General features: G+C 45.5%; 1 protein-coding gene across 1 annotated transcript in view; it reads right to left on the bottom strand.

Moving 5' to 3' along the window:
• The window catches only part of LOC137523109 (phospholipase A2 inhibitor gamma subunit B-like), a 29292-nt gene extending 11127 nt beyond the window's left edge, over window positions 1-18165 (bottom strand). The window contains exons 1-3 of the mRNA XM_068243328.1: window positions 18088-18165; window positions 10882-11001; window positions 3433-3579 (exon numbers count right to left, since the gene is read on the bottom strand). Coding sequence (XP_068099429.1) covers window positions 3433-3579; window positions 10882-11001; window positions 18088-18136 — 316 coding nt within the window. The 5' untranslated portion in view covers window positions 18137-18165. The remainder of the gene's footprint in view (window positions 1-3432; window positions 3580-10881; window positions 11002-18087) is intronic.
• Window positions 18166-23988: the final 5823 nt, after the last annotated feature.

The raw sequence follows: 23988 nt of genomic DNA, 5'->3' as shown, positions 1-23988 counted from the left end.
TCCATAGAATAGACTGTGTAGGTATGGCTCTCATAGTACATGGAAGGGGGTAAGATTTCTGTCTGATGGGGAGTGCAGCTCCATAGACTGTGTAGGTGTGGCTCTCATACTACATGGAAGGGGGTAAGATTTCTGTCTGATGGGGAGTGCAGCTCCATAGAATAGACTGTATAGAGTGTGGCTCTCATACTACATGGAAGGGGGTAAGATTTCTGTCTGATGGGGAGTGCAGTTCCATAGAATAGACTGTGTAGGTATGGCTCTCATACTACATGGAAGGGGGTAAGATTTCTGTCTGATGGGGAGTGCAGTTCCATAGAATAGACTGTGTAGGTATGGCTCTCATACTACATGGAAGGGGGTAAGATTTCTGTCTGATGGGGAGTGCAGCTCCATAGAATAGACTGTGTAGGTGTGGCTCTCATACTACATGGAAGGGGGTAAGATTTCTGTCTGATGGGGAGTGCAGCTCCATAGAATAGACTGTGTAGGTGTGGCTCTCATACTACATGGAAGGAGGTAAGATTTCTGTCTGATGGGGAGTGCAGCTCCATAGAATAGACTGTGTAGGTATGGCTCTCATACTACATGGAAGGGGGTAAGATCTCTGTCTGATGGGGAGTTCAGCTCCATAGAATAGACTGTGTAGGTATGGCTCTCATACTACATGGAAGGGGGTAAGATTTCTGTCTGATGGGGAGTGCAGCTCCATAGAATAGACTGTGTAGGTGTGGCTCTCATACTACATGGAAGGGGGTAAGATTTCTGTCTGATGGGGAGTGCAGCTCCATAGAATAGACTGTGTAGGTATGGCTCTCATACTACATGGAAGGGGGTGAGATTTCTGTCTGATGGGGAGTGCAGCTCCATAGAATAGACTGTGTAGGTGTGGCTCTCATACTACATGGAAGGGTGGTAAGATTTCTGTCTGATGGGGAGTGCAGCTCCATAGAATAGACTGTGTAGGTATGGCTCTGATACTACATGGAAGGGGGTAAGATTTCTGTCTGATGGGGAGTGCAGCTCCATAGAATAGACTGTGTAGGTGTGGCTCTCATACTACATGGAAGGGGGTAAGATTTCTGTCTGATGGGGAGTGCAGCTCCATAGAATAGACTGTGTAGGTGTGGCTCTCATACTACATGGAAGAGGGTAAGATTTCTGTCTGATGGGGAGGGCAGCTCCATAGAATAGACTGTGTAGGTGTGGCTCTCGTACTACATGGAAGGGGGTAAGATTTCTGTCTGATGGGGAGCTCAGCTCCATAGAATAGACTGTGTAGGTGTGGCTCTCATACTACATGGAAGGGGGTAAGATTTCTGTCTGATGGGGAGTGCAGCTCCATAGAATAGACTGTGTAGGTGTGGCTCTCATACTACATGGAAGGGGGTAAGATTTCTGTCTGATGGGGAGTGCAGCTCCATAGAATAGACTGTGTAGGTGTGGCTCTCATACTACATGGAAGGGGGTAAGATTTCTGTCTGATGGGGAGTGCAGCTCCATAGAATAGACTGTGTAGGTGTGGCTCTCATACTACATGGAAGGGGGTAAGATTTCTGTCTGATGGGGAGTGCAGCTCCATAGAATAGACTGTGTAGGTGTGGCTCTCATACTACATGGGAGGGGGTAAAATTGGTCTGTGATCTTTCATTTTTCCAAAGACTTTTATCTGATGTGTGTACCCACCTTTATCCTTCTTGCTTCAAGGTTGAGGCACGTACTCTATTAGATAGATAGATAGAAGATGCGGCGTATGCTACGACGCGGGACGGCTAGTACCTCTTATTTCAGGTTCTCTTAAAATGTATGATCAGGACTGATGACTTTCTTTGCCGATTAGAAAACTAAATTATTTGGAGCTGAAAGTGTGGTACCACCTACACCTACAAAACCCTCATCAATAAAGTAATGGTGATCACTTAGAAACTAAATTATATAAGAGAGAACAGAGGCGCCAAAAGGATAAAAGGGGTTTTAAACGAGCTTAAAAGCCAAAACTTGGTAATTAGAGGAGGCAGTGGTGGACTTACCTCCTCCAAGCAGACACAACACGACTGTACATTCAGTATATTTATTAACGAACTCCAGATAAAACAAAGCAACGCGTTTCATGGGTCAGTGTTCGCTTCCTCAGGCAATAGAAAAAGGAGTTACAGCATCTAGCAAAACAAACGACACTCAGCGCCTCTGAGGCTAGATGCTGTAACTCCTTTTTCTATTGCCTGAGGAAGCGTGCGCTGACCCGTGAAACGCGTTGCTTTGTTTTATCTGGAGTTCGTTAATAAATAGACTGAATGTACAGTCGTGTTGTGTCTGCTTGGAGGGGGTAAGTCCACCACTGCCTCCTCTAATTACCAAGTTTTGGCTTTTAAGCTCGTTTAAAACCCCTTTTATCCTTTTGGCGCCTCTGTTCTCTCTTATATAACATTGTATCCACCCTGGGTGAAGGGTTGCGACCCTTTTCTACTATCTACAGAGAGCGACTTCTTATTCCTGAGTGGGGTCAGGATAATCTCCCCACCTGCCTTTACAGTGGTTGCCTATTGGTGACCCTGACTTGTGGGTATAACAACTATTACTTTGTGTCATTACCCCCTTTGTCAATACATACTACACTATTGGGGCTCTTGGTGTTCCTCTGTTTATTTACTTAGAAACTAAAGGGGAGGGGGGAAATAAGGAAATTTGGGCGCCTGGGGCTAATGGACTATTTGGGCGCCCCATAGACCCTAATGCAAAATATCTGGTATTGGGCAGCAAAGAAGAAATTTGGGCATCCAATAAATAGCGGGGGCTGGGCCCGTCCAACCCAAATGTTTTGTTTTGATAAATATCATTTTTAAATTATTTTTGAGAATTATAATATCGTGACATCTCGTTTGGAACTTTATCTTAGAAATGTATTTCTTTTTGTATTAAAGTGATTTACAGGATTAGACGTCAAGAAGAGGGTTTTGGTGTTAGGCACCAGGAATGGGGGGGGGGGGGTTAGGGTTAGGCACCACCGGGTAGGTCTTAGAATTAGGTATCGGTAGAGGGAGGGTTCTGTGTGAGAGTAGGGTTAGGTGTAGTTGTAGTAATACATCTGTAATATTTACCAATGTTGTACTATGCTTATTACGACTGTTACTATAGATTTTTGTTTTTATTGTTATAGACAATATTTTGTAGTTGTTTTTTTTTACCAGCATTTTAACATATTTATTATTCTAAGTCAGATAAAGATGAAGAAATAATGAAAATATTGTTATAGACAGTATCCTAAAATTTCGGCCTTACCCCCGGGGGAATTCTGGTGCACAGTGAATCTTGAAGGCAACTTCCTTGGAAATTCCACATTATTCCTGCAGATCCCTCCCCCTATTAGGCTGGGTAGCTGGGGAACCATCCCTTATCTGACAAAGAAGAGGACCTGTCACGTCAGGCACTCACCTTGCGGAGTATCCACATTGCAGTTGTCTGTCTTGCAGCACCGGGCCGCGACTGATATCTGGACATCCTCCACAGTCACTGAATAGGTCAGGTTACAAACCTTTGGAAAGCCACAAGACTTTTGTGGCAGTTTTATGATAGAGTTTCCTGTGTATGAAACATGCAGAAGTAAAGGACATTACTTAATCAGGTAACAAATACTAATAAAAAGATGCCACAAAAGTTTAATTCGTGGATTAAAAAAAAAAACCTGTAAAGAGGTAGTACTCACCTGTTTCCTTGTGGTGCCTCCTAGTGTTGGGCGAACACCTGGATGTTCGGGTTTGCGAACGTTCGCCGAACATGGCCGCGATGTTCGAGTGTTCGCGCCGAACTCCGAACATAATGGAAGTCAATGGGGACCCGAACTTTCGTGCTTTGTAAAGCTTCCTTACATGCTACATACCCCAAATGTGCAGGGTATGTGCACCTTGGGAGTGGGTACAAGAGGAAAAAAAATATTTGAAAAAGAGCTTATAGTTTTTGAGAAAATTGATTGTAAAGTTTCAAAGGAAAAAATGTCTTTTAAATGCGGAAAATGTCATTTTTCTTTGCACAGGTAACATGCTTTTTGTCGCCATGCAGTCATAAATGTAATACAGATAAGAGGTTCCAGGAAAAGGGACCGGTAACGCTAACCCAGCAGCAGCACACGTGATGGAACAGGAGGAGGGCGGCGCAGGAGGAGAAGGCCACGCTTTGAGATACAACAACCCAGGCCTTGCATGAGGACAAGAAGCGTGCGGATAGCAATGCATTTTGTCGCCATGCAGTCATAAATGTAATACAGATGAGAGGTTCAATAAACAGGGACCGGAAACGCTAACCCATCACAGATGTTCATTGTTCATGTTACTTGGTTGGGGTCCGGGAGTGTTGCGTAGTCGTTTCCAATCCAGGATTGATTCATTTTAATTTGAGTCAGACGGTCTGCATTTTCTGTGGAGAGGTGGATACGCCGATCTGTGACGATGCCTCCGGCAGCACTGAAACAGCGTTCCGACATAACGCTGGCTGCCGGGCAAGCCAGCACCTCTATTGCGTATTTTGCCAGTTCGTGCCAGGTGTCTAGCTTCGATACCCAATAGTTGAAGGGTGCAGATGGATTGTTCAACACAGCTACACCATCTGACATGTAGTCCTTGACCATCTTCTCCAGGCAATCGGTGTTGGAGGTGGATCTGCACGCTTGCTGTTCTGTGGGCTGCTGCATGGGTGTCAGAAAATTTTCCCACTCCAAGGACACTGCCGATACCATTCCCTTTTGGGCACTAGCTGCGGCTTGTGTTGTTTGCTGCCCTCCTGGTCGTCCTGGGTTTGCGGAAGTCAGTCTGTCGGCGTACAACTGGCTAGAGGAGGGGGAGGATGTCAATCTCCTCTCTAAAGTCTCCACAAGGGCCTACTGGTATTCTTCCATTTTGACCTGTCTGACTCTTTCTTCAAGCAGTTTTGGTACATTGTGTTTGTACCGTGGATCCAGAAGGGTATAAACCCAGTAATTGGTGTTGTCCAGAATGCGCACAATGCGTGGGTCGCGTTCAATGCAGTCTAGCATGAATTGAGCCATGTGTGCCAGAGTCCTGCCAGAATCTTCATCATCCTCTTGTGAGCGTTGTGATAGTTGTGATGCATCATAGTCGTCACCTTCTTCCTGGTCTGCTTCTGCTGACCATTCGCGCTGAATTGTGGAAGTCCAACGTGCACCGCTCTGGCCCTCGTCAGTGGTGGCATGAAATTCCTGCTCCAACTCCAGCTGTTACTCCTCCTCTTCTTCGTCATAGCTGCTGGGGCCAGCGTTTCCTAAAGCAGATGGCCTGATGTTGGTATCATCACGCTGATCGTTTTCTCCTTCAGATTCCCCCAGTTGCATCATGACAGCGGTTTCCTTGATTTTCAACATTGACTTCTTCAGTAAACACAGCAGTGGTATGGTAATGCTGACTGAAGAGTTGTCACTGCTCACAAGCAACGTGGATTGCTCAAAATTTTGGAGGACTTGGCAGAGGTCCAACATGTTGGCCCAATCGGATTCACAGAAGCTTGGCAGCTGTCCGGATGCGCCTCGGTACTGCGCCGTCATGTACTGGACCACTGCACTCTTCTGCTCGCAAAAGCGGGCTAGCATGTGCAGCGTAGAATTCCAGCGTGTAGGGACATCACACAGCAAGCAATGGTGGGGGAGATTGAAGCGCTCCTGCATCTTGGCGAGTGCCCCCGAAGCAGTACTGGAATTTCTACAATGTTTGGCCACTCGTCACACCTTCAACAGAAGATCAGCCACGCCTGGGTATGTCCTCAGGAACCGCTGAACTACTAGGTTCATCACGTGCGCCAGGCAAGGGATGTGTGTCAGCTTAGCCAACCTTAAAGCGCGAATGAGATTACTCCCATTATCACACACAACCATGCCCGGTTTCAGGTCCAGCGGTGCCAGCCACAAATCCGTCTGTTCCTTTATTCCCCTCCAAATTTCCTCCCTTGTGTGCTGCTTATCCCCAAGGCAGATCAGCTTCAGCAACGCTTGCTGACGCATGCCAACAGCTGTGCTGCACTGCTTCCACGATCCTACTGCTGCTGGGTTAGCGTTTCCGGATGAGGTACAGCTTTGAGATGCGTTGGAGGAGAAGGAGTCAGAGAGGTAGGTGCTGCTGTTGTTATCCAGTGGGAGGGACGGCGGTGCAGCTGTTTGCGGCGTGGGCAACACCCGCGCCGTAGCAGGTGAGGAATCGCTGCCAGGCTCCACAAGGTTCACCCAGTGCGCGGTAAGGGAGATGTATCGACCCTGGCCGAACGCACTCGTCCAGGTGTCAGTGGTGAGGTGAACCTTGCAGGCAACGGCATTCTTCAAGCTTCGGGTTATTTTGCTGACCACGTGCTCATGCAACTCAGGCACTGCAGAGCGCGCAAAGTGGTAGCGGCTGGGAACCACGTAACGTGGGATGGCCACTGACATCATGCCCTTGAAGCTGTTTGTCTCCACCACTCGATATGGCAGCATTTCGCAGGCCAGAAGCTTGGCTATGCTGGCTGTTAGTGCCACGGCCCAGGGGTCATTTGCTGGCAATTTCCTCTTGCGCTCAAACATCTCCGAGACAGACAACTGAACCGTAGGGCTGCACACTGAAGGGCTGTTGGTTGTTGTGTTTGATGAAGACTGGGAGACCTCAAGAGCACTACTCCGGAAAGTGACAGTGTCAGCGTCGTCTGTTTGTGAATGTTGTGAACCACGCAATGGCTGGGCTACTGCTGCTGCTGAGGCGGGTCTGGTGAGGAGTCTGGTGAACCCAAGGGAGGCAGTGTTGCTGGTACCCTGTCCTGCCGCGTTTGCCCACAGAGTGGGATGTTTGGATACCATGTGGCGGGTCATGCTGGTGGTGGAGAGGTTGTTAATATTTTTCCCCCTGCTCAGGCGGGTCTTGCACACCTTGCAAATCAACATGGTACCATCCTCACTGCAGTCTTCAAAGAAAGGCCAGACTTTGGAGCACCTGCCTTGCTGGCGATTTCTGTTTGCGCCTCTTTTGCGTCTCACTTGAACTTCCACACTTGTGGTGCCTGAAATTTCGCGCCGCCTACCTTGTGGCACAAGGCGAACTCGTGCAGCAGTGGGTTCTTCAACAGACTCATCTGTACTGCTATGACGGCGATGTTCTCCTTCACATACAAAATCTGGGTCTGTGTCCACATTGTCCAAACCCTCCTCTTCTATCTCCTCAAACTCGTCATATGTGATTGTGGGCCGCCGCCGTGGAGTAGAGCTCCCCAGAACAACCTCTGCGCAGCTCACTCCAACGTCGTCTTCCAGATCTTCTCGGCCGACCTCCTGCAATTGAAACCCCTCCTGCCCAACTTGCTCTGGGATTTGGGTTTTAAAGTCCTCGGACTCGCCTTGCATTTCAGTGCGCGGTGCATTTCCCACAGTAAATGGTTGTGAATCCGGGCACAACATTTCTGGCTGTTCCATTGACCTTTGAAAGGTGGAAGTTTGTTGGGCTGGGAATAGCTCCTGCGAATACCCCATTGTGTCCTGAGGAAACTCTTCGGACTGGTTATTTGGCAGTTGTGTGCGTGGTGTCGCTGCCGGTTGTGTCAGCTTTGTGCCCACTGGCTCCTTGTAACTGGCTGAGGACTCGGACCTCGTGCGTGATGTGCTGGTGCTGCTTAACCCACTGCTGGACGCTTGAGAGGTCATCCAATTAATTATCTGGTCCTGTTCTTTTGGATTTGTGAGGGTTGATTTCCTGGACAACATGGGCGGTATTGAGTGGGTTTTCTTCGGTGCTCCACTGTGGCCTGTACGTGAACCGTCAGGGGAAACACCTCTTCCCTTGCCCCTCCCCCTTTCACAAAGTTTCTTCTTCATTTCACTTATCCTTAAAGTACACGCTGACTGGCAGCAGTACAGTGGCAGTACAGAAATGCTATATAGTGGTGGGTGAGCGGTGTACTACTATTCCCAGCAGCTACACAGAGCACAATGCTATACAGTGGTGGGTGAGCGGTGTACTACTATTCCCAGCAGCGACACAGAGCACAATGCTATACAGTGGTGGGTGAGCGGTGTACTACTGTTCCCAGCAGAGACAGTGCACAATGCTATACAGTGGTGGGTGAGCGGTGTACTACTATTCCCAGCAGCGACACAGAGCACAATGCTATACAGTGGTGGGTGAGCGCTGTACTACTATTCCCAGCAGCGACACAGAGCATAATGCTATACAGTGGTGGGTGAGCGGTGTACTACTGTTCCCAGCAGCGACACAGAGCACAATGCTATACAGTGGTGGGTGAGCGGTGAACTACTGTTCCCAGCAGCGACACAGAGCACAATGCTATACAGTGGTGGGAGAGCGGTGTACTACTATTCCCAGCAGCGACACAGAGCACAATGCTATACAGTGGTGGGTGAGCGGTGTACTACTATTCCCAGCAGCGACACAGAGCATAATGCTATACAGTGGTGGGTGAGCGGTGTACTACTATTCACAGCAGCGAAACAGAGCACAATGCTATACAGTGGCGGGTTGAGCGGTGTATTACTGTTCCCAGCAGAGACACAGAGTGGCAGTAAACACAATGCTATACAGTGGTGGGTGAGCGGTGTACACAGAGTGGCAGTAAACACAATGCTATATAGTGTGGGTGAGCGGTGTACTACTGTTCCCAGCAGCGACACAATGACTGGGGGGACCCTGGCTAGCCTGGCTGGAGAGAGAACTATCCTGCCTGCCTACCCAAAGCTAAACCCACAGACAAATGGCGGAGAAATGACGTGGATCGGGTATTTATTTACCCGAACCACGTGACCCATTCGGCCAATCAGAGCGCGTTCGGGTCCAAACCACGTGACCCGTTCGGCCAATCACAGCACTAGCCGAACGTTCGGGGAACGTTCGGCCATGCGCTCTTAGTTCAGCCATACGGCCGAACGGTTTGGCCGAACACCATCAGGTGTTCGGCCGAACTCGAACATCACCCGAACAGGGTGATGTTCTGCAGAACCCAAACAGTGGCGAACACTGTTCGCCCAACACTAGTGCCTCCTCTAGCTGTAGTTTCTTTCTTGAGATTAGTTCTGGCGCTGCTGTTCCGGTCCCAGTCTGTGTATTTTCTTGTACTTAAAGGAAAACTATCGATTCACATTTTTTTCAATTGACACAGGAATTGTTTGGGAAGTGCTGCTAAGTACTGGTGTATACATTTTAGTAGCAACTTCTTGGTTTACTGTTATCAAAATACATTCAAACTTTACTGACGCCAAAACTGACAGCCATGAGGAGAGGGGAAATTCCCCTCACACTTGATCAGTTAACTCTATGTGTAGCTCTGTGTGTGACAGAGAAGAGAGCTCCCAACAGCTGCAGTTCCTGTGTCCTGTGTTTCTGACTGACGTGTATGAAGAGAGCAGAGGAAATGTAACTAATTGTCACAGCTTTTTCATACGGTTTTTGCTTTCAGAGTTTGATATGTTTGATATTTGCTTTCTGTAGTCTGATATGCAACTCTGGCTGTGCATTGAAGCAGACACTCCTTCTGCAATTGATTTGTCCCAATATAGCTAAATCCTACCCTCAATAAATTACAGCTTTTGCCTCTGATATTTAACATGAAAAGTAGGAAAATGTTTACACAGCTACTTAGACATTTTTTGTACACTGTCATTTTAGAACACTTGGGTATCGATAGTATTCCTTTAAGATCTTAAAGTTAACCTCCGGACTAAAAATCTACTCAGCAGCACTGAAAATGCCGGGTGTTTCTTTCAGTTTCACAGCATCAGAACTTTGTTTTTCTTAACCAAGCCTCATTTTTAGCTGCACATAACCTAAGCTCCGCCCCATTAAAGAAATCTGCCCGGGCATTTCTCCCCTGATGCTGTGCAAAGCATAATGAGATTTCTGATGTTGTTGTTCTCGTTGCTTAGCAACTGGGAGGGGTGATCAGGACACAGGACAGTTGGAACTGTGTCTCATGCTCCCTGTCACTTCCTTTCAACCAAAAAGATGGCTGCCCCCATGAAATCAAACATTTGCCTGTTCTTTTAAAACAGTGTGGGTAAGAGATTAGATTACCTATCTATTTTGATTATCATAACTGATAACTTAATGACAGTGTGCTTGATTCAAAAAACAGTGCTAACTGTTAGCACGGCTGTTAGCACGGCTTTGTGCGCATTTTAACGCGTTTTTGCGTGAAAAAAATGGGTTTTGTGCAAAAAAACGGTTATCACTTAAATGTATCTATGTAAACTTCGGATGCGGCAGCATTTCTCTCCGAGGAACTTTAAAGCTCCGTGTGTAACCCTTCCAATGCTGGTCTAGTAAAAAAAAAAAAAATGTTGGTTGCATATAAGATGCTGTAAATAATGTTTTAGAGCAAAGTTGAAATGCAGGATTATATTCCGCTTTAAATGGAAGGCTGGATCTATCTTAGAAAACTGTATTTTATCATTTTTGTTTAATTTCCTGACCCAAATTTGTATAATTTATGTTGATGCAAGGTTTAGGGATCATGAAGTGGTTTCTGAGGAAAACAAACTAGCAGTGCAAGAAAAGGGAGGAGGATTCCACACAGTGCGGTTTTGCCTGTGCCAATGCCCTGTACATTAGGGATGAGAGATGCAAATACAAGATTATGCAAATGTGTGTAAATCTGTATGCAAATATATACAGCTTGAAATTGGACCAATGAATTTAAACTTAGGTGGGCCTTGATTGGTCCAATCTAAAGCTGTATATACATGCATAATAAAATAATTACATACATTTGCATCAACTCAGAAATATTTGCATCTCTTTGATCATCGTTACTGCACATCAATGGGATCCGGTTGTGTTCTGATCACACATTAATGGAAGGTGAGCCAATGTCCTTATAGTAAATGAAAGCCAGCTGAAGAAGAGAACCTACCATATGTTAGGACCGTCTGACTGCTGATACAGGAACCAGTGGATGATTTGCAGTGAACCTCTCTCCCAGTGCAGGTATCAGAATTCTTCTCCGAGCAGGAGTGACACATCAGGGATGACACTGAAACACAGGGAATGCCCATATGCAATTATAGAACATTGAGCGTGTCTACGGTATAATTAGATTATTAGGCCAAGCTGATCAACTTCCTTGACAGGTTTTTATCATCAGTCTGAAAAGATAAATTAGTGCGTTTACCCATCTCATTTGGGATGAATTGTAGGCCAAGAACGTGGCGTATGCCAATTTATTAAGATTTAATTAACACTTCTGTAGAGTAGCATTTTAATATTTACCATTGTCTATGTTGCATATCTCTGGCTCTCAGTGCAGATCACATGATCAGGAGCTGGAGGTATGGAAGTATAGAGGATGAAGTGATGACATCACCAGGGGTCTGGGGCCTTCCCCAAAAAAAGGTTTGGGAGTGGCAGTAAAAACTGGTGTGTGTGTGGTGTGTGTGTGTGGTGTGTGCGTGCGTGTGTGTCTCTCTGTGCGTGTGTGTCTCTGTGTGTGTGTGTGTGTGTGTGGTGTCTGTGTGTGTGTGTGTGTGTGTGTGTGTGTGGTGTCTGTGTGTGTGGTGTCTGTGTGTGGTGTGTCTGTGTGTGTGTGTCTGTGTGTGTGTGTCTGTCTGTGTGTGTGTGTCTGTGTGTGTATGTCTGTGTGTGTGTGTCTGTGTGTGTCTGTGTGTGTGTGTGTGTGTGTGTATACAGTGTGTGTGGGTGTCTCTGTGTGTGTGTGTGTGTGTGTGTGTGTACTGTGTGTGTGTGTGTGTGTGTGTGTGTGTGTGTGTGTGTGTGTGTGTGTGTCTCTGTGTGTGTGTGTGTGTGTGTGTGTGTGTGTGTCTCTGTGTGTGTGTGCGTGTGTGCGAGTGTGTGCGAGTGTGTGTGTGTGTGTGCGTGTGTACAGTGTGTGTGTGTGTGTGTGCGTGTGTGTGTGCGTGGTGTGTGCGTGCGTGTGGTGTGCGTGTGGTGTGTGTGGTGTGTGTGTGGTGTGTGTGTGTGTGTGTATACAGTGTGTGTGTGTGGGGTGTGGTGTGGTGTGGTGTGGTGTGGTGTGGTGTGGTGTGGTGTGGTGTGTGTGTGTGTGTGTGTGTATACAGTGTGTGTGTGGGGTGTGGTGTGGTGTGGTGTGTGTGTGTGTGTGTGGTGTGTGTGTGTGTGTGTGGTGTGTGTGTGTGCGTGCTGGCATAGGTAGCAGAAGGGGGTGGCTTGAATTCTAAATGCAAGATTAGGTATAGTATTTTTGGTGGTTTTTTTATACATTGAAAAGAACACTGATTGACTAGTATGTGTAATAAAGGAAAAAAAATAATAAGGGATGTGAAACAAAAAGTTCAGAAAACTTTTTGAAGAAAATAAAAAGGAGAATAAATTTTGAACGAAGTCACATTGTTCTCTCTTGCAACCTCCTGCTGCCTGCTCCCTCCCTGAATCAGTGTGAAGCCGTGATAGGTTGTTCATCAGTACGCCGTCAAGGCTCCGTGATGACCCAGAGCAAAACCACCATAGACGGGGACAGAAGACAGCCTGTCTAGTCAAATAGCTAAAATGATTATAAACCATCAAAATATAATACATCTGAGCACCCCTCACACAGCATAACTTACAGTGATCAAACTGAAGTAGAGAGTTAGAATCAGTGGCTTCAGGGAGAGGCAGAGGCGAGAGAGGCTCCAGCCACAGAGCGCAGTGTAGGAGGGGGCGCACAACTCACTCAGCTATCATTCCTCTATTGTGTTGGAAGCAGAGAGAAATAAGAAATGGAGATACATAGCAGTGACTGCAAGCCAGATAACTGGAGATTAAAGGACAACTGTAACAAAGTGGGTTATGGAGGCAGCCATATTTATTTCCTTTTAAGCAATACCAGTTCCTTGGCTGTCCTGCTGATCCTCTGCTACTCATACTTTTAGCCTAATGCTGGGGATTCACGGTACGTTTCTGTATCGTGCATCGACCAGCTGATAATATTCAGCGGGCCCGATCAAGCTGCTCGACTCCCGCCCGCTCGATCCCCGCCGCCGGACAATGGCAGGGAATCGAGCGCTGATTAAGAAGCACCGGGGACGAGCGACAATCGATTCGGCCGCTAATCGCCCGTGTATTCCCGGTATTATACCCTGAACAAGCATACAGCAGATCAGGTGATTCTGACATTATTGTCAGATCTGACAAGATTAGTTGCATGCTTGTTCCTGGTGTGATTCAGACAGTACTGCAGTCAAATAGATCAGCAGGGCTGCCAGGCAACTGGTATTTCTTAAAAGGAAATAAATATGGCAGCCTGCATATCCCTATCTCTACAGTTAAAAACAGGGAACATAGGCGCTTAATTTGAATCCTTGTGCAGATTGTTTGATACTCCTCCCTATATTGCCTGATGAAGCGGGGTTGAACCTGCGAAACGCGTTGCATTTTTTTTGGGGAGTTGCTAATAAATGTGTTTGACTGTCTGAATCGCAGTCGTTGTCGTATCTGCTTGAGGGAGGTAAGACCACCACTTCCTCCTTCAATTTTGCCATTGAAGTTGGTTTTTAAGCTCATTTAATCTAATCTTATACGTTTGAGCCTCTGTTCATTGTATACTATCTCTACAGTTGTCCTTTAAGGTGTTGGGAGGGGGGTTGGGGCCCTGGGTTACCTCTTAGTCTAATAGCAATCAGTGTGTGACGGTTGGGGTGGGAGGGATGGAGGAGGGGCCTCTTAGTCTAATAGCAATCAGTGTGTGACGGCTGGGGTGGGAGGGATGGAGGGGCCTCTTAGTGTAATAGCAATCAGTGTGTGACTGCTGGGGTGGGAGGGATGGGGAGGAGCCTCTTAATGTAATAGCAATCAGTGTGTGACGACTGGGGTGGGAGGGATGGAGGGGCCTCTTAGTGTAATAGCAATCAGTGTGTGACGGCTGGGGTGGGAGGGATGGGGGAGGGGCCTCTTAGTCTAATAGCAATCAGTGTGTGACGGCTGGGGTGGGAGGGATGGGGAGGGGCCTCTTAGTGTAATAGCAATCAGTGTGTGGCGGCTGGGGTGGGAGGGATGGGGGAGGGGCCTCTTAGTCTAATAGCAATCAGTGTGTGGCGGCTGGGGTGGGAGGGATGGGGGAGGGGCCTCTTAGTATAATAGCAATCAGTGTGTGACGGCTGGGGTGGGAGGGATGGAGGGGCCTCAGTGTAATAGCAATCAGTGTGTGACGGCTGGGGTGGGAGGGATGGGGAGGGGCCTCTTAGTGTAATAGCAATCAGTGTGTGACGGCTGGGGTGGGAGGGATGGGGGAGGGGCCTCTTAGTGTAATAGCAATCAGTGTGTGACGGCTGGGGTGGGAGGGATGGAGGGGCCTCTTAGTATAATAGCAATCAGTGTGTGACGGCTGGGGTGGAAGGGATGGAGGAGGGGCCTCTTAGTGTAATTGCAATCAGTGTGTGACGGCTGGGGTGGGAGGGATGGGGAGGGGCCTCTTAGTGTAATAGCAATCAGTGTGTGATGGCTGGGGTGGGAGGGATGGGGAGGGGCCTCTTAGTCTAATAGCAATCAGTGTGTGACGGCTGGGGTGGGAGGGATGGGAGGGGCCTCTTAGTGTAATAGCAATCAGTGTGTGACGGATGGGGAGGGGCCTCTTAGTGTAATAGCAATCAGTGTGTGAAGGCTGGGGTGGGAGGGATGGAGGAGGGGCCTCTTAGTCTAATAGCAATCAGTGTGTGACGGCTGGGGTGGGAGGGATGGAGGAGGGGCCTCTTAGTCTAATAGCAATCAGTGTGTGACGGCTGGGGTGGGAGGGATGGAGGGGCCTCTTAGTCTAATAGCAATCAGTGTGTGACGGCTGGGGTGGGAGGGATGGAGGGGCGCACTTTGATGTCTCAGCCTTGGGTGCTGGAGGACCTTGTCCAGGCTATGAGTGGCTGTATATAGCAGCTCTATCCGTTCCACCTTAAACACGAATATAGCCCATTAACACCGGATCAGAGAATAATGGCGCACAGTGCCTATGCTTTAAAATGGCGCTGCATTGAAAACATACGCTTAACGCTATTTAACAATAGTACTGCATAATGACGCACAGAGAAAAATGAAGAAAGACGGCGCACAGTGCCGATATTTATCAATAGCGCCATACGCAAGTCAAACAGCAGACGTTATTTAACTGCAAAACGCTGAATGGATTTAATGTAACACTGTTAAAAATTCTAAAGATGTCCCAGATTGCGGATTTAAAAAAACAATATTAACTTTATCAACTTTGTTCAAGTAATGCGCAGTACTGTAAGCGTTAACTAACATTATTAACTTTGTTCAAGTAATGTGCAGTACTGTAAGCGTTAACTAACATTATTAACTTTGTTCAAGTAATGTGCAGTACTGTAAGCGTTAACTAACATTATTAACTTTGTTCAAGTAATGTGCAGTACTGTAAGCGTTAACTAACATTATTAACTTTGTTCAAGTAATGTGCAGTACTGTAAGCGTTAACTAACATTATTAACTTTGTTCAAGTAATGCGCAGTACTGTAAGCGTTAACTAACGTTATTAACTTTGTTCAAGTAATGTGCAGTTCTGTAAGCGTTAACTAACGTTATTAACTTTGTTCAAGTAATGTGCAGTTCTGTAAGCGTCAACTAACGTTATTAACTTTGTTCAAGTAATGCGCAGTAGTGTAAACGTTAACTAACTTTATTAACTTTGTTCAAGTAATGTGCAGTTCTGTAAACGTTAACTAACGTTATTAACTTTGTTCAAGTAATGTGCAGTTCTGTAAGCGTCAACTAACGTTATTAACTTTGTTCAAGTAATGTGCAGTACTGTAAGCGTTAACTAACGTTATTAACTTTGTTCAAGTAATGTGCAGTTCTGTAAGCGTTAACTAACGTTATTAACTTTGTTCAAGTAATGTGCAGTTCTGTAAGCGTTAACTAACGTTATTAACTTTGTTCAAGTAATGTGCAGTTCTGTAAGCGTTAACTAACGTTATTAACTTTGTTCAAGTAATGCGCAGTAGTGTAAACGTTAACTAACGTTATTAACTTTGTTCAAGTAATGTGCAGTTCTGTAAGCGTTAACTAACGTTATTAACTTTGTTCAAGTAATGCGCAGTAGTGTAAACGTTAACTAACGTTATTAACTTTGTTCAAGTAATGTGCAGTTCTGTAAGCGTCAACTAACGTTATTAACTTTGTTCAAGTAATGTGCAGTACTGTAAGCGTTAACTAACGTTATTAACTTTGTTCAAGTAATGTGCAGTTCTGTAAGCGTTAACTAACGTTATTAACTTTGTTCAAGTAATGTGCAGTTCTGTAAGCGTTAACTAACGTTATTAACTTTGTTCAAGTAATGCGCAGTAGTGTAAACGTTAACTAACGTTATTAACTTTGTTCAAGTAATGTGCAGTTCTGTAAACGTTAACTAACGTTATTAACTTTGTTCAAGTAATGTGCAGTTCTGTAAGCGTCAACTAACGTTATTAACTTTGTTCAAGTAATGTGCAGTACTGTAAACATTAACTAACGTTATTAACTTTGCTCAAGTAATGCGCAGTACTGTAAACGTTAACTAACGTTATTAACTTTGTTCAAGTAATGTGCAGTTCTGTAAGCGTCAACTAACGTTATTAACTTTGTTCAAGTAATGTGCAGTACTGTAAGCGTTAACTAACGTTATTAACTTTGTTCAAGTAATGTGCAGTTCTGTAAGCGTTAACTAACGTTATTAACTTTGTTCAAGTAATGTGCAGTTCTGTAAGCGTTAACTAACGTTATTAACTTTGTTCAAGTAATGTGCAGTTCTGTAAGCGTTAACTAACGTTATTAACTTTGTTCAAGTAATGTGCAGTTCTGTAAGCGTTAACTAACGTTATTAACTTTGTTCAAGTAATGTGCAGTTCTGTAAGCGTTAACTAACGTTATTAACTTTGTTCAAGTAATGTGCAGTTCTGTAAGCGTTAACTAACGTTATTAACTTTGTTCAAGTAATGTGCAGTTCTGTAAACGTTAACTAACGTTATTAACTTTGTTCAAGTAATGCGCAGTACTGTAAACGTTAACTAACGTTATTAACTTTGTTCAAGTAATGTGCAGTACTGTAAGCGTTAACTAACGTTATCAACTTTGTTCAAGTAATGTGCAGTACTGTAAGCGTTAACTAACGTTATTAACTTTGTTCAAGTAATGTGCAGTTCTGTAAACGTTAACTAACGTTATTAACTTTGTTCAAGTAATGTGCAGTTCTGTAAACGTTAACTAACGTTATTAACTTTGTTCAAGTAATGTGCAGTACTGTAAGCATTAACTTTGTTCAAGTAATGTGCAGTTCTGTAAATGTTGACTAACTTTAATACATTGTGAATGTGCAGGGTTGGAGGTTTTAAAAAAAAAAATTCTTATCTTTAATAACATTAGCTAATTTGTACCTGTAATGTACAGTACTCTTAATGTTAATTAACTCTAATACACTGACTTTGAAAATAAAAAATAGCAATTAGGTAAGTAAAAAATAACTATAAATAAAGATTACTATTAAAGAGAACCCGAGGTGGGGATCTTAGAGTTAAATCTATACACAGAGGCTGGGTCTGGCTATAGTGCCCAGCCTCTGTTAGTTGAATCCCCCGTAAATCCCCCCTGCGCTCTGCACAAGCCCATAAATGCTCTGTTTACCTTTCTAGTGCCACTCATGCCACTCCCCCCGCCCCCTGCAGAGTGCCGGTCCCCGCCTGCGTCCCTTCCCTCCAATCAGCGTCGAGGGAGGGACGTGGGCGGGGATTGGCGCTCTACAGGAGGCGGGGGAGCGGCGGGAGTGGCACTAGAATGGTAAACAGAGCCCGACAGCGCGGCTGTCATTTATGGGGGAGAGCGGAGCGCAGGGGGTATTTAGGGAAGACTCAACTAGCAACAGAGGCTGGGCACTATAGCCAGATCCAGCCTCTGTGTATAGATTTAACTCGAAGATCCCCACCTTGGGTTCTCTTTAAGAGCATTAGAATTATTAAGATCAATACAAACATTAGGTAAGACTTTTGAGAAGACGCTTTTAAAATGGAAATTAACGATTTAGTGTTATTGTTAACAATAAGCGGAAAACGGATTTGCGGCATCACCGTGCGCCATTATTCACAGGCGCCATTTTCCTATGTACCCCATTAACACGGTCAGTTCTCACCTGCAGAGATGAAAGAGGAAGCCAAGTAGATCTTCAGAAGCATCTTCATGGTTGAGTCAGACAGCGAGCGAACTCCCGAGAACCTGCTTCTGTATGCAGGACATTGTGACAAGCCGTGACGATTATAAAGAGATAATTACAAGGGAGGGTGCTGGATGAGGATCGACATGTGCATAGAATGAGATCACCAGATGACACCGACTTGTTCGACAGAAGGTGCTTATTAACGGTGCAATTTTTAGCGGCCGGTATTATTTTCAATAAGATCTTTCAGAAAGACAGAAGAGCTCTTTAGTCAAGCCACAGCATGAAAGAATCAAGTTACGATTGTATCTACCACAGGGTCTGGTTCACACTACCAGAGCTTTTCTAAGCGCTTTGGGATATTAAATGCTCTAGCTAATGTTATCCTATGTGTGTGTTCACACTGGAGCGATATTTAGGAAAAATCCCCCATAGCATTGCATTAGCAAAGAGCTTTTCACATCTTTAGTGCTTAGAAAAGCTCTTGTAGTGTGAACCAGCCCTAATGTTAGGTGCACATGATTTTCTGTTCATTACCGTGGAAAAAATCAATTGGAAATCAGATCAGAACTGTTGGAAAAAGTCGATAAGTAAATCGGTTAGAAAATTGTATCATGTGTACCTAGCATAATACATTTCTCAGCATCAACTTTTTTTATTTATTTTATTTATTTTTTTTTTTAAATAAATGTACCTATTTATTTATTTTTTTCCCCCTAACTCCCTCCCTCCCCCAGTCAGCTAATGACTGCGATCGGCTGTCATAGGCTTCAGCCTATGAGAGCTGATCGCATTCCTGTGTCCCAGGGAGACAGCGCTGCCTTGGATCACAGTGCTGTACATGCTAATTAGACAGCAGTTTCGGCGTCTAACAGTCTCTGAGCGGCCTTCCAAGCGGAGATGCACGCAATCTCTTGATAGCTCCATAGGAAGCCGTTCACGCCAATCGGTTGTGGAGCGGTCCTGGGGCTGCCGCCGTGTTCATGCCAATCGGCGTGACATAGTCGACAAATAGGTAAAGGATGTCTATGACAAGAAACTGTTATATTGAGAATACATGTTTTACCATAGGACGGAGGAGAATTAACAGAAAAAGTGAGGGGTCCTCTTAAGGTGCTCATTGATGCTACAATCTCCCAGGTGATCAACTATATGGTTGAATCGGTTACCAACAATGTTGCGGATGAATGACAGATGATCGTTCCATCAATCATTTGAATTTCAAAATGTTTATTTTAGTCTGATTGGATTTAAAGAGGCCCAGAATTTAAGGTGGCCATACACTTATAGATTTGCAGCAGAATCGACCATTATGCTGGTAATACGCGGTTCGTTTCTGGCGCTCGATTCTCCACTCGATCGTTTTTGCCGCTCGATTCTGCAGTCAATTCCCTTATCTTCCGCTCGTTTTTCTTATCTTTTTCCATTCACTTCTATCAGAAATCGAGTGGCAAAAGGATTGAAAGGGAGATCGGACATGTCGGAAATTATCTATCAAACCATCTAATCAGCTAAAAGACGAACCCTGTATTCCCAGCATCAGATAGATTGATAGATTTTGGTCAGATGCAGGTCAGGTTGAATCTGACAGGAATCTGATGTGTGCCACACGCTAGGAACAGATTTCCAATAGATTTTAGAATGAAATCTATTGGAAATGGATCTAAATGAATTATTGGACCACTAGATCCAATGCAACTCTATGGGCCATCGATCTGCTGCCATCGACCTAGATTTTCCATCCTATCAGATAGATCAAATCGATCAAAATTTGGCAAGTTAGGTTCACTCAGAGGTGCATGATCAGGTTGGACACAAAAGGAGGAGGACCCTGCCCAAAGGCTTACAATCTAGAGGGAGAGGTTTAACACTGCTGTCCTCAAGTGGTTAATAAAGCCCATAGTGGGCTCATCTCTGAGGGTCCTCCAACCCTCCAAACACTGCAACCACCCGAAAGTTACTCTGAGCGGTGCAGTGCAATTCTACACTGCACAGGTGGAAGTTCAGGACCTGCGCCTGCACAGTGAAAGAAAGAGCACATAAACAAGCACTTCAACAGTGCAAGTGCGATCTGGGAACTGCGCAGCTCTCCTTGTGCGGTGCCGCCTGTGTTACATGCAACTTAAAAACCCAGTCAAAGACTAATAGGAGCAGGGGGACTCCCAAGGACAACAGCGTGATCACATTGAGAATATGGTAAGGAGGTATTGCGCACTTCCTCCTTCAAGCCGGAAGGAGGAAGTACACGTAGTGAGTCTTGCAATGTGTCCAATAGGACGTGTGCAAGACGCATAGAATACCGCGGACTTATGGGTAACGAGCCTCCTCTCTCCCAGCCGCACACCTGAGGCAATTAATCCTCATTTTAATCACTGATTCGAATAGCTCACTACTCGAGAGCTCCTCACTATTGGGAAGTAATAGGCAATTAGAAAGTTGTCGGACTTAATCGCTGCCGGGGCTCGCTTTAACAAAAAGTGCCCTCCACATTTCATATAGGAACTGGCCAAGTGTGTCATTACAATGGCAAACTGGCAGATGCCACCACCAAACTCTAACCAAAGAGAAAGGTGGCCAGTGCTACAAGATACAGATAAATGGTTTTTATGCAAAACCATAATATAAGGCTATCTTCTTCTCCATCTTCTCATCAGAGGACAATGAAGGAATATCTTCGCTGTGGGGAAACGAACCAGTAAAGAGATTTCACATCCATTTCCCACATTGCCTCATTGAATGGTAAAACTTTGCCTCGATGAAGTACCCACATGTAGTAATGGGCTGAATATCATTTTGGGTTCATGAATTTCGAATGTAAATTTCCTTGAAAGTTCGTGAATAGGCGAATCTGGCGAATCTCCATAGACTTCAATGGGCAGGCACATTTTAAAACCTACAAAGACTGTTTCTGAGGAATCAGTTGAAAAGGGCTCCTCAGCCATATGTATTAAAAGGGCTTCTCCGTAGACTTCAATATTATTTCTTCAAATATGGGCTACAAGGTGGTGAAAAGGTGCCCTGAGTTTTCTTTCGGCTATAAAGTTTACGATTGGGCTACAAAAGGGCTCCCCTTTGTAGCCCATTTTTTTTTTTTTTTTTTCAAAACTTTTTATTAAATTTTCCATTTTCAAAAGATACATTAAGGCTAACAATATGGCCAAGTAGTATCGTAACAGTCAATGTAACATTGATCAGATGTCATACAATAACCAGGTGATAAACATAACATTGGTCAAATATCAGTGAGAGGAATGATAACGTAATCACAATGTAAACTAGGGAATAGTGCATATTAGAGACTTTATAGAGATGTGACCCAGAGGACCATGTCCAGCTATCTGGGGCAAGTATATGGGTGGGAAGGGGGTGGTCCTAGCCAATGGCCAGGGAAAACTGTGATCCCCCATGCCCGTCGTCCAGCGATAGACGGGCAACAGAGAGGTCGCTCCTGATAAGCTCAACTGAGGAGTTTAAGTGGAAGAGAAAGAATCAGGAAAGAGAGGGTGAAAGGAAGATGGAAAAAGAGAAGAGGAAAAAGAGAGAGGTTAATTCAGCTACAAATGGGCGCCCCTTTGTAGCCCATATTTTTTATTCGGCTACAAGGTTTTTGGCTACCGCTTCATACTGACAGGCGAAACGTTTAACGCACCGCAGTCCACAAACAACTGCAAAGACCTTTAGTGAGGTCAGGTGAGCAGATCTTTGTTTTTACTAGTTGACACCTCTAGGACATAAATGTTAGTACTCTCAGCGGCAGTCCTTGTGTCCTGGTGTATAGTTGCCGTTGTGCTTGTGTGCACAATCGTGGGAGTGCAGGTGATCGCGCTTTTCCAACCTCTATGGTCAGGCTGAGGTAGTTCAGTTAAGTGACCCCCCAAAAAAACAAAAACACACTGATTCTGCACTGAGGCCTTATACAGGGGGCAGTAGTGGATACTAGATCTCCTAGTGGTGTGAAGGTGGGTTATGGTCGGTGCACTACTAGGACCAGCAGATCTGTCTCCTACATCACTGAAGTTTTACACGGAGGCCAGTGGATACTAGATGCCAGTAGTGGAGTGAAGGTGGGTTATTTATTATTTTTATAAAGCGCCAACATATTACGCAGCGCTGCACAATAGATAAATGGGATAACATACAAGGTAGTACATACAGGAAACTCACAACAAAACAAGATCATGCAAATGATTTGAGAACAATACAGTGTCAGAGGTCAAAATAGACTGTTCGAGTCTACAAGAGGGGTGATTGTCAGTAAGATTGCATAATCAAGCTGGAAACACTAGGGGGGGGGAGGGGGGAGGGGGGAGGGCCCTGCCAGAGGCTTACAATCTAAAGGTGCAGGTCATTGGAGGATGGGGGGGCTGGTATGTGCCTGTGGACCAGATCAGAGATGTAGGTCGGGCAGGTCTTGTGCACTGATTTTTAGGCCAAGCACAGGATTTTGAAATTGATCCTAAAGCTGATGGGGAGCCAGTGTAGTGCTTTACAGAGCGGAGTTGTAGAGGCGCTGCGATGAGAAGAATGCATCAGTCTGGCTGCCGCATTCAGTAACGATTGAAGTGGGGCAGCACGGTTAGAGGGGAGGCCAGACAAAAGAGAACTGCAGTAGTCTAGGCGGGAGATGACGAGGGCATGGATGAGGAGTTTAGTGGTGTCAGGGGACAGGTAGGAGCGGATCTTGGAGATGTTGCGGAGGTGGAAGTTGCAGGATCGGGCAATACCTTGGATGTGGGATGTAAAGGAAAGTGCAGAGTCCGGGGTAACACCTAGACAGTGGGCTTGGGAGGTAGGGCGGATGGTAGTATTTTTGATAGTGGTGTTTAAATCTGGGAGTGGTGCAGCTGTGCAGGGTGGAAATATGAGAAGCTCAGTCTTGTCCAAATTTAGCTTCAGGAACTTCGCGGCCATCCAGGAGTAAATGGATGTGAGGCAGGTGGAGACTTTGTCCATGGTGGAGGAGGAGAGATCTGGGGTGTGTAGGTATATCTGGGCGTCATCGGCATACAGGTGGTAATTGAAGCCCATGGAGGAGATGATTTTGCCAATTGAGGCAGTGTAGAATGAGAACAGTAGTGGTCCTAGCACGGAACATCAACTGAGAGGGGTGTAGAAGTGGATGAGGAGCCATTGAAGAATGTGAAGGAGCGGTTGGAGAGATGGGAGGATATCCAGGCTAAGGCTAGGTCCTGAATGCCCATTGACTGCAGGGAATGGTCAACAGTGTCAAATGCCAAGGAGAGGTCCAGGAGGAGCAGGATGGAGTATTTACCTTCGGCTTTGGCAAGGGCATTGACCACTTTAGTGAGGGCTCTTTCTGTATGGTCAGTGCACTACTAGGACCAGTAGACCTTTTGGCAACAGCTAACTTGTGCACTTGCCACAGAAGAGCAATACAATCGCAAGGAAAACAATGTATAAGCCCTAAGAACAGGGCTTAGCTGTTCAGGACAATGTGGTAGCAGCAAGAGTCTACACTAAAGACACAGAACAGAGACCTAGCTAACGCTTTCCCTATGTGCAGCAGCTCTCTCCCTGCTCTCACTAACACTGCAGACACAGAGTTAGAATCTAAGATGCCTGTTGTCCTGATGTTTTTATAGAGGGGCTGGGCGGTCCAGGAGGGCATGCTAGCTGATTGGCTACCATGTGTCTGCTGACTGTGAGGTAAGGGATCAAAGTTTAGCTCAATGATATTGTATAGATGCCAACCGAATGCACCATTTGCCGAAGGAGTCGAATGCAAATACACGATCTTCGCGGTGAATTATTCACCTGGCAAATACTTATGCCCAAATTTACACTTTTTAGAAGTAAGGCTTTTCCTCGAACACTGGTCTGGTGCCAATTTCTACTAGTTTCATAGTCTTCACCGAA

The sequence above is a fragment of the Hyperolius riggenbachi genome, chromosome 6 (genome assembly GCF_040937935.1).
Source record: "Hyperolius riggenbachi isolate aHypRig1 chromosome 6, aHypRig1.pri, whole genome shotgun sequence".
Lineage (NCBI taxonomy): Eukaryota > Metazoa > Chordata > Amphibia > Anura > Hyperoliidae > Hyperolius > Hyperolius riggenbachi.
Note: the sequence above shows the minus strand (reverse complement) of the source record. Positions and strands in the feature narration are given on the sequence as shown.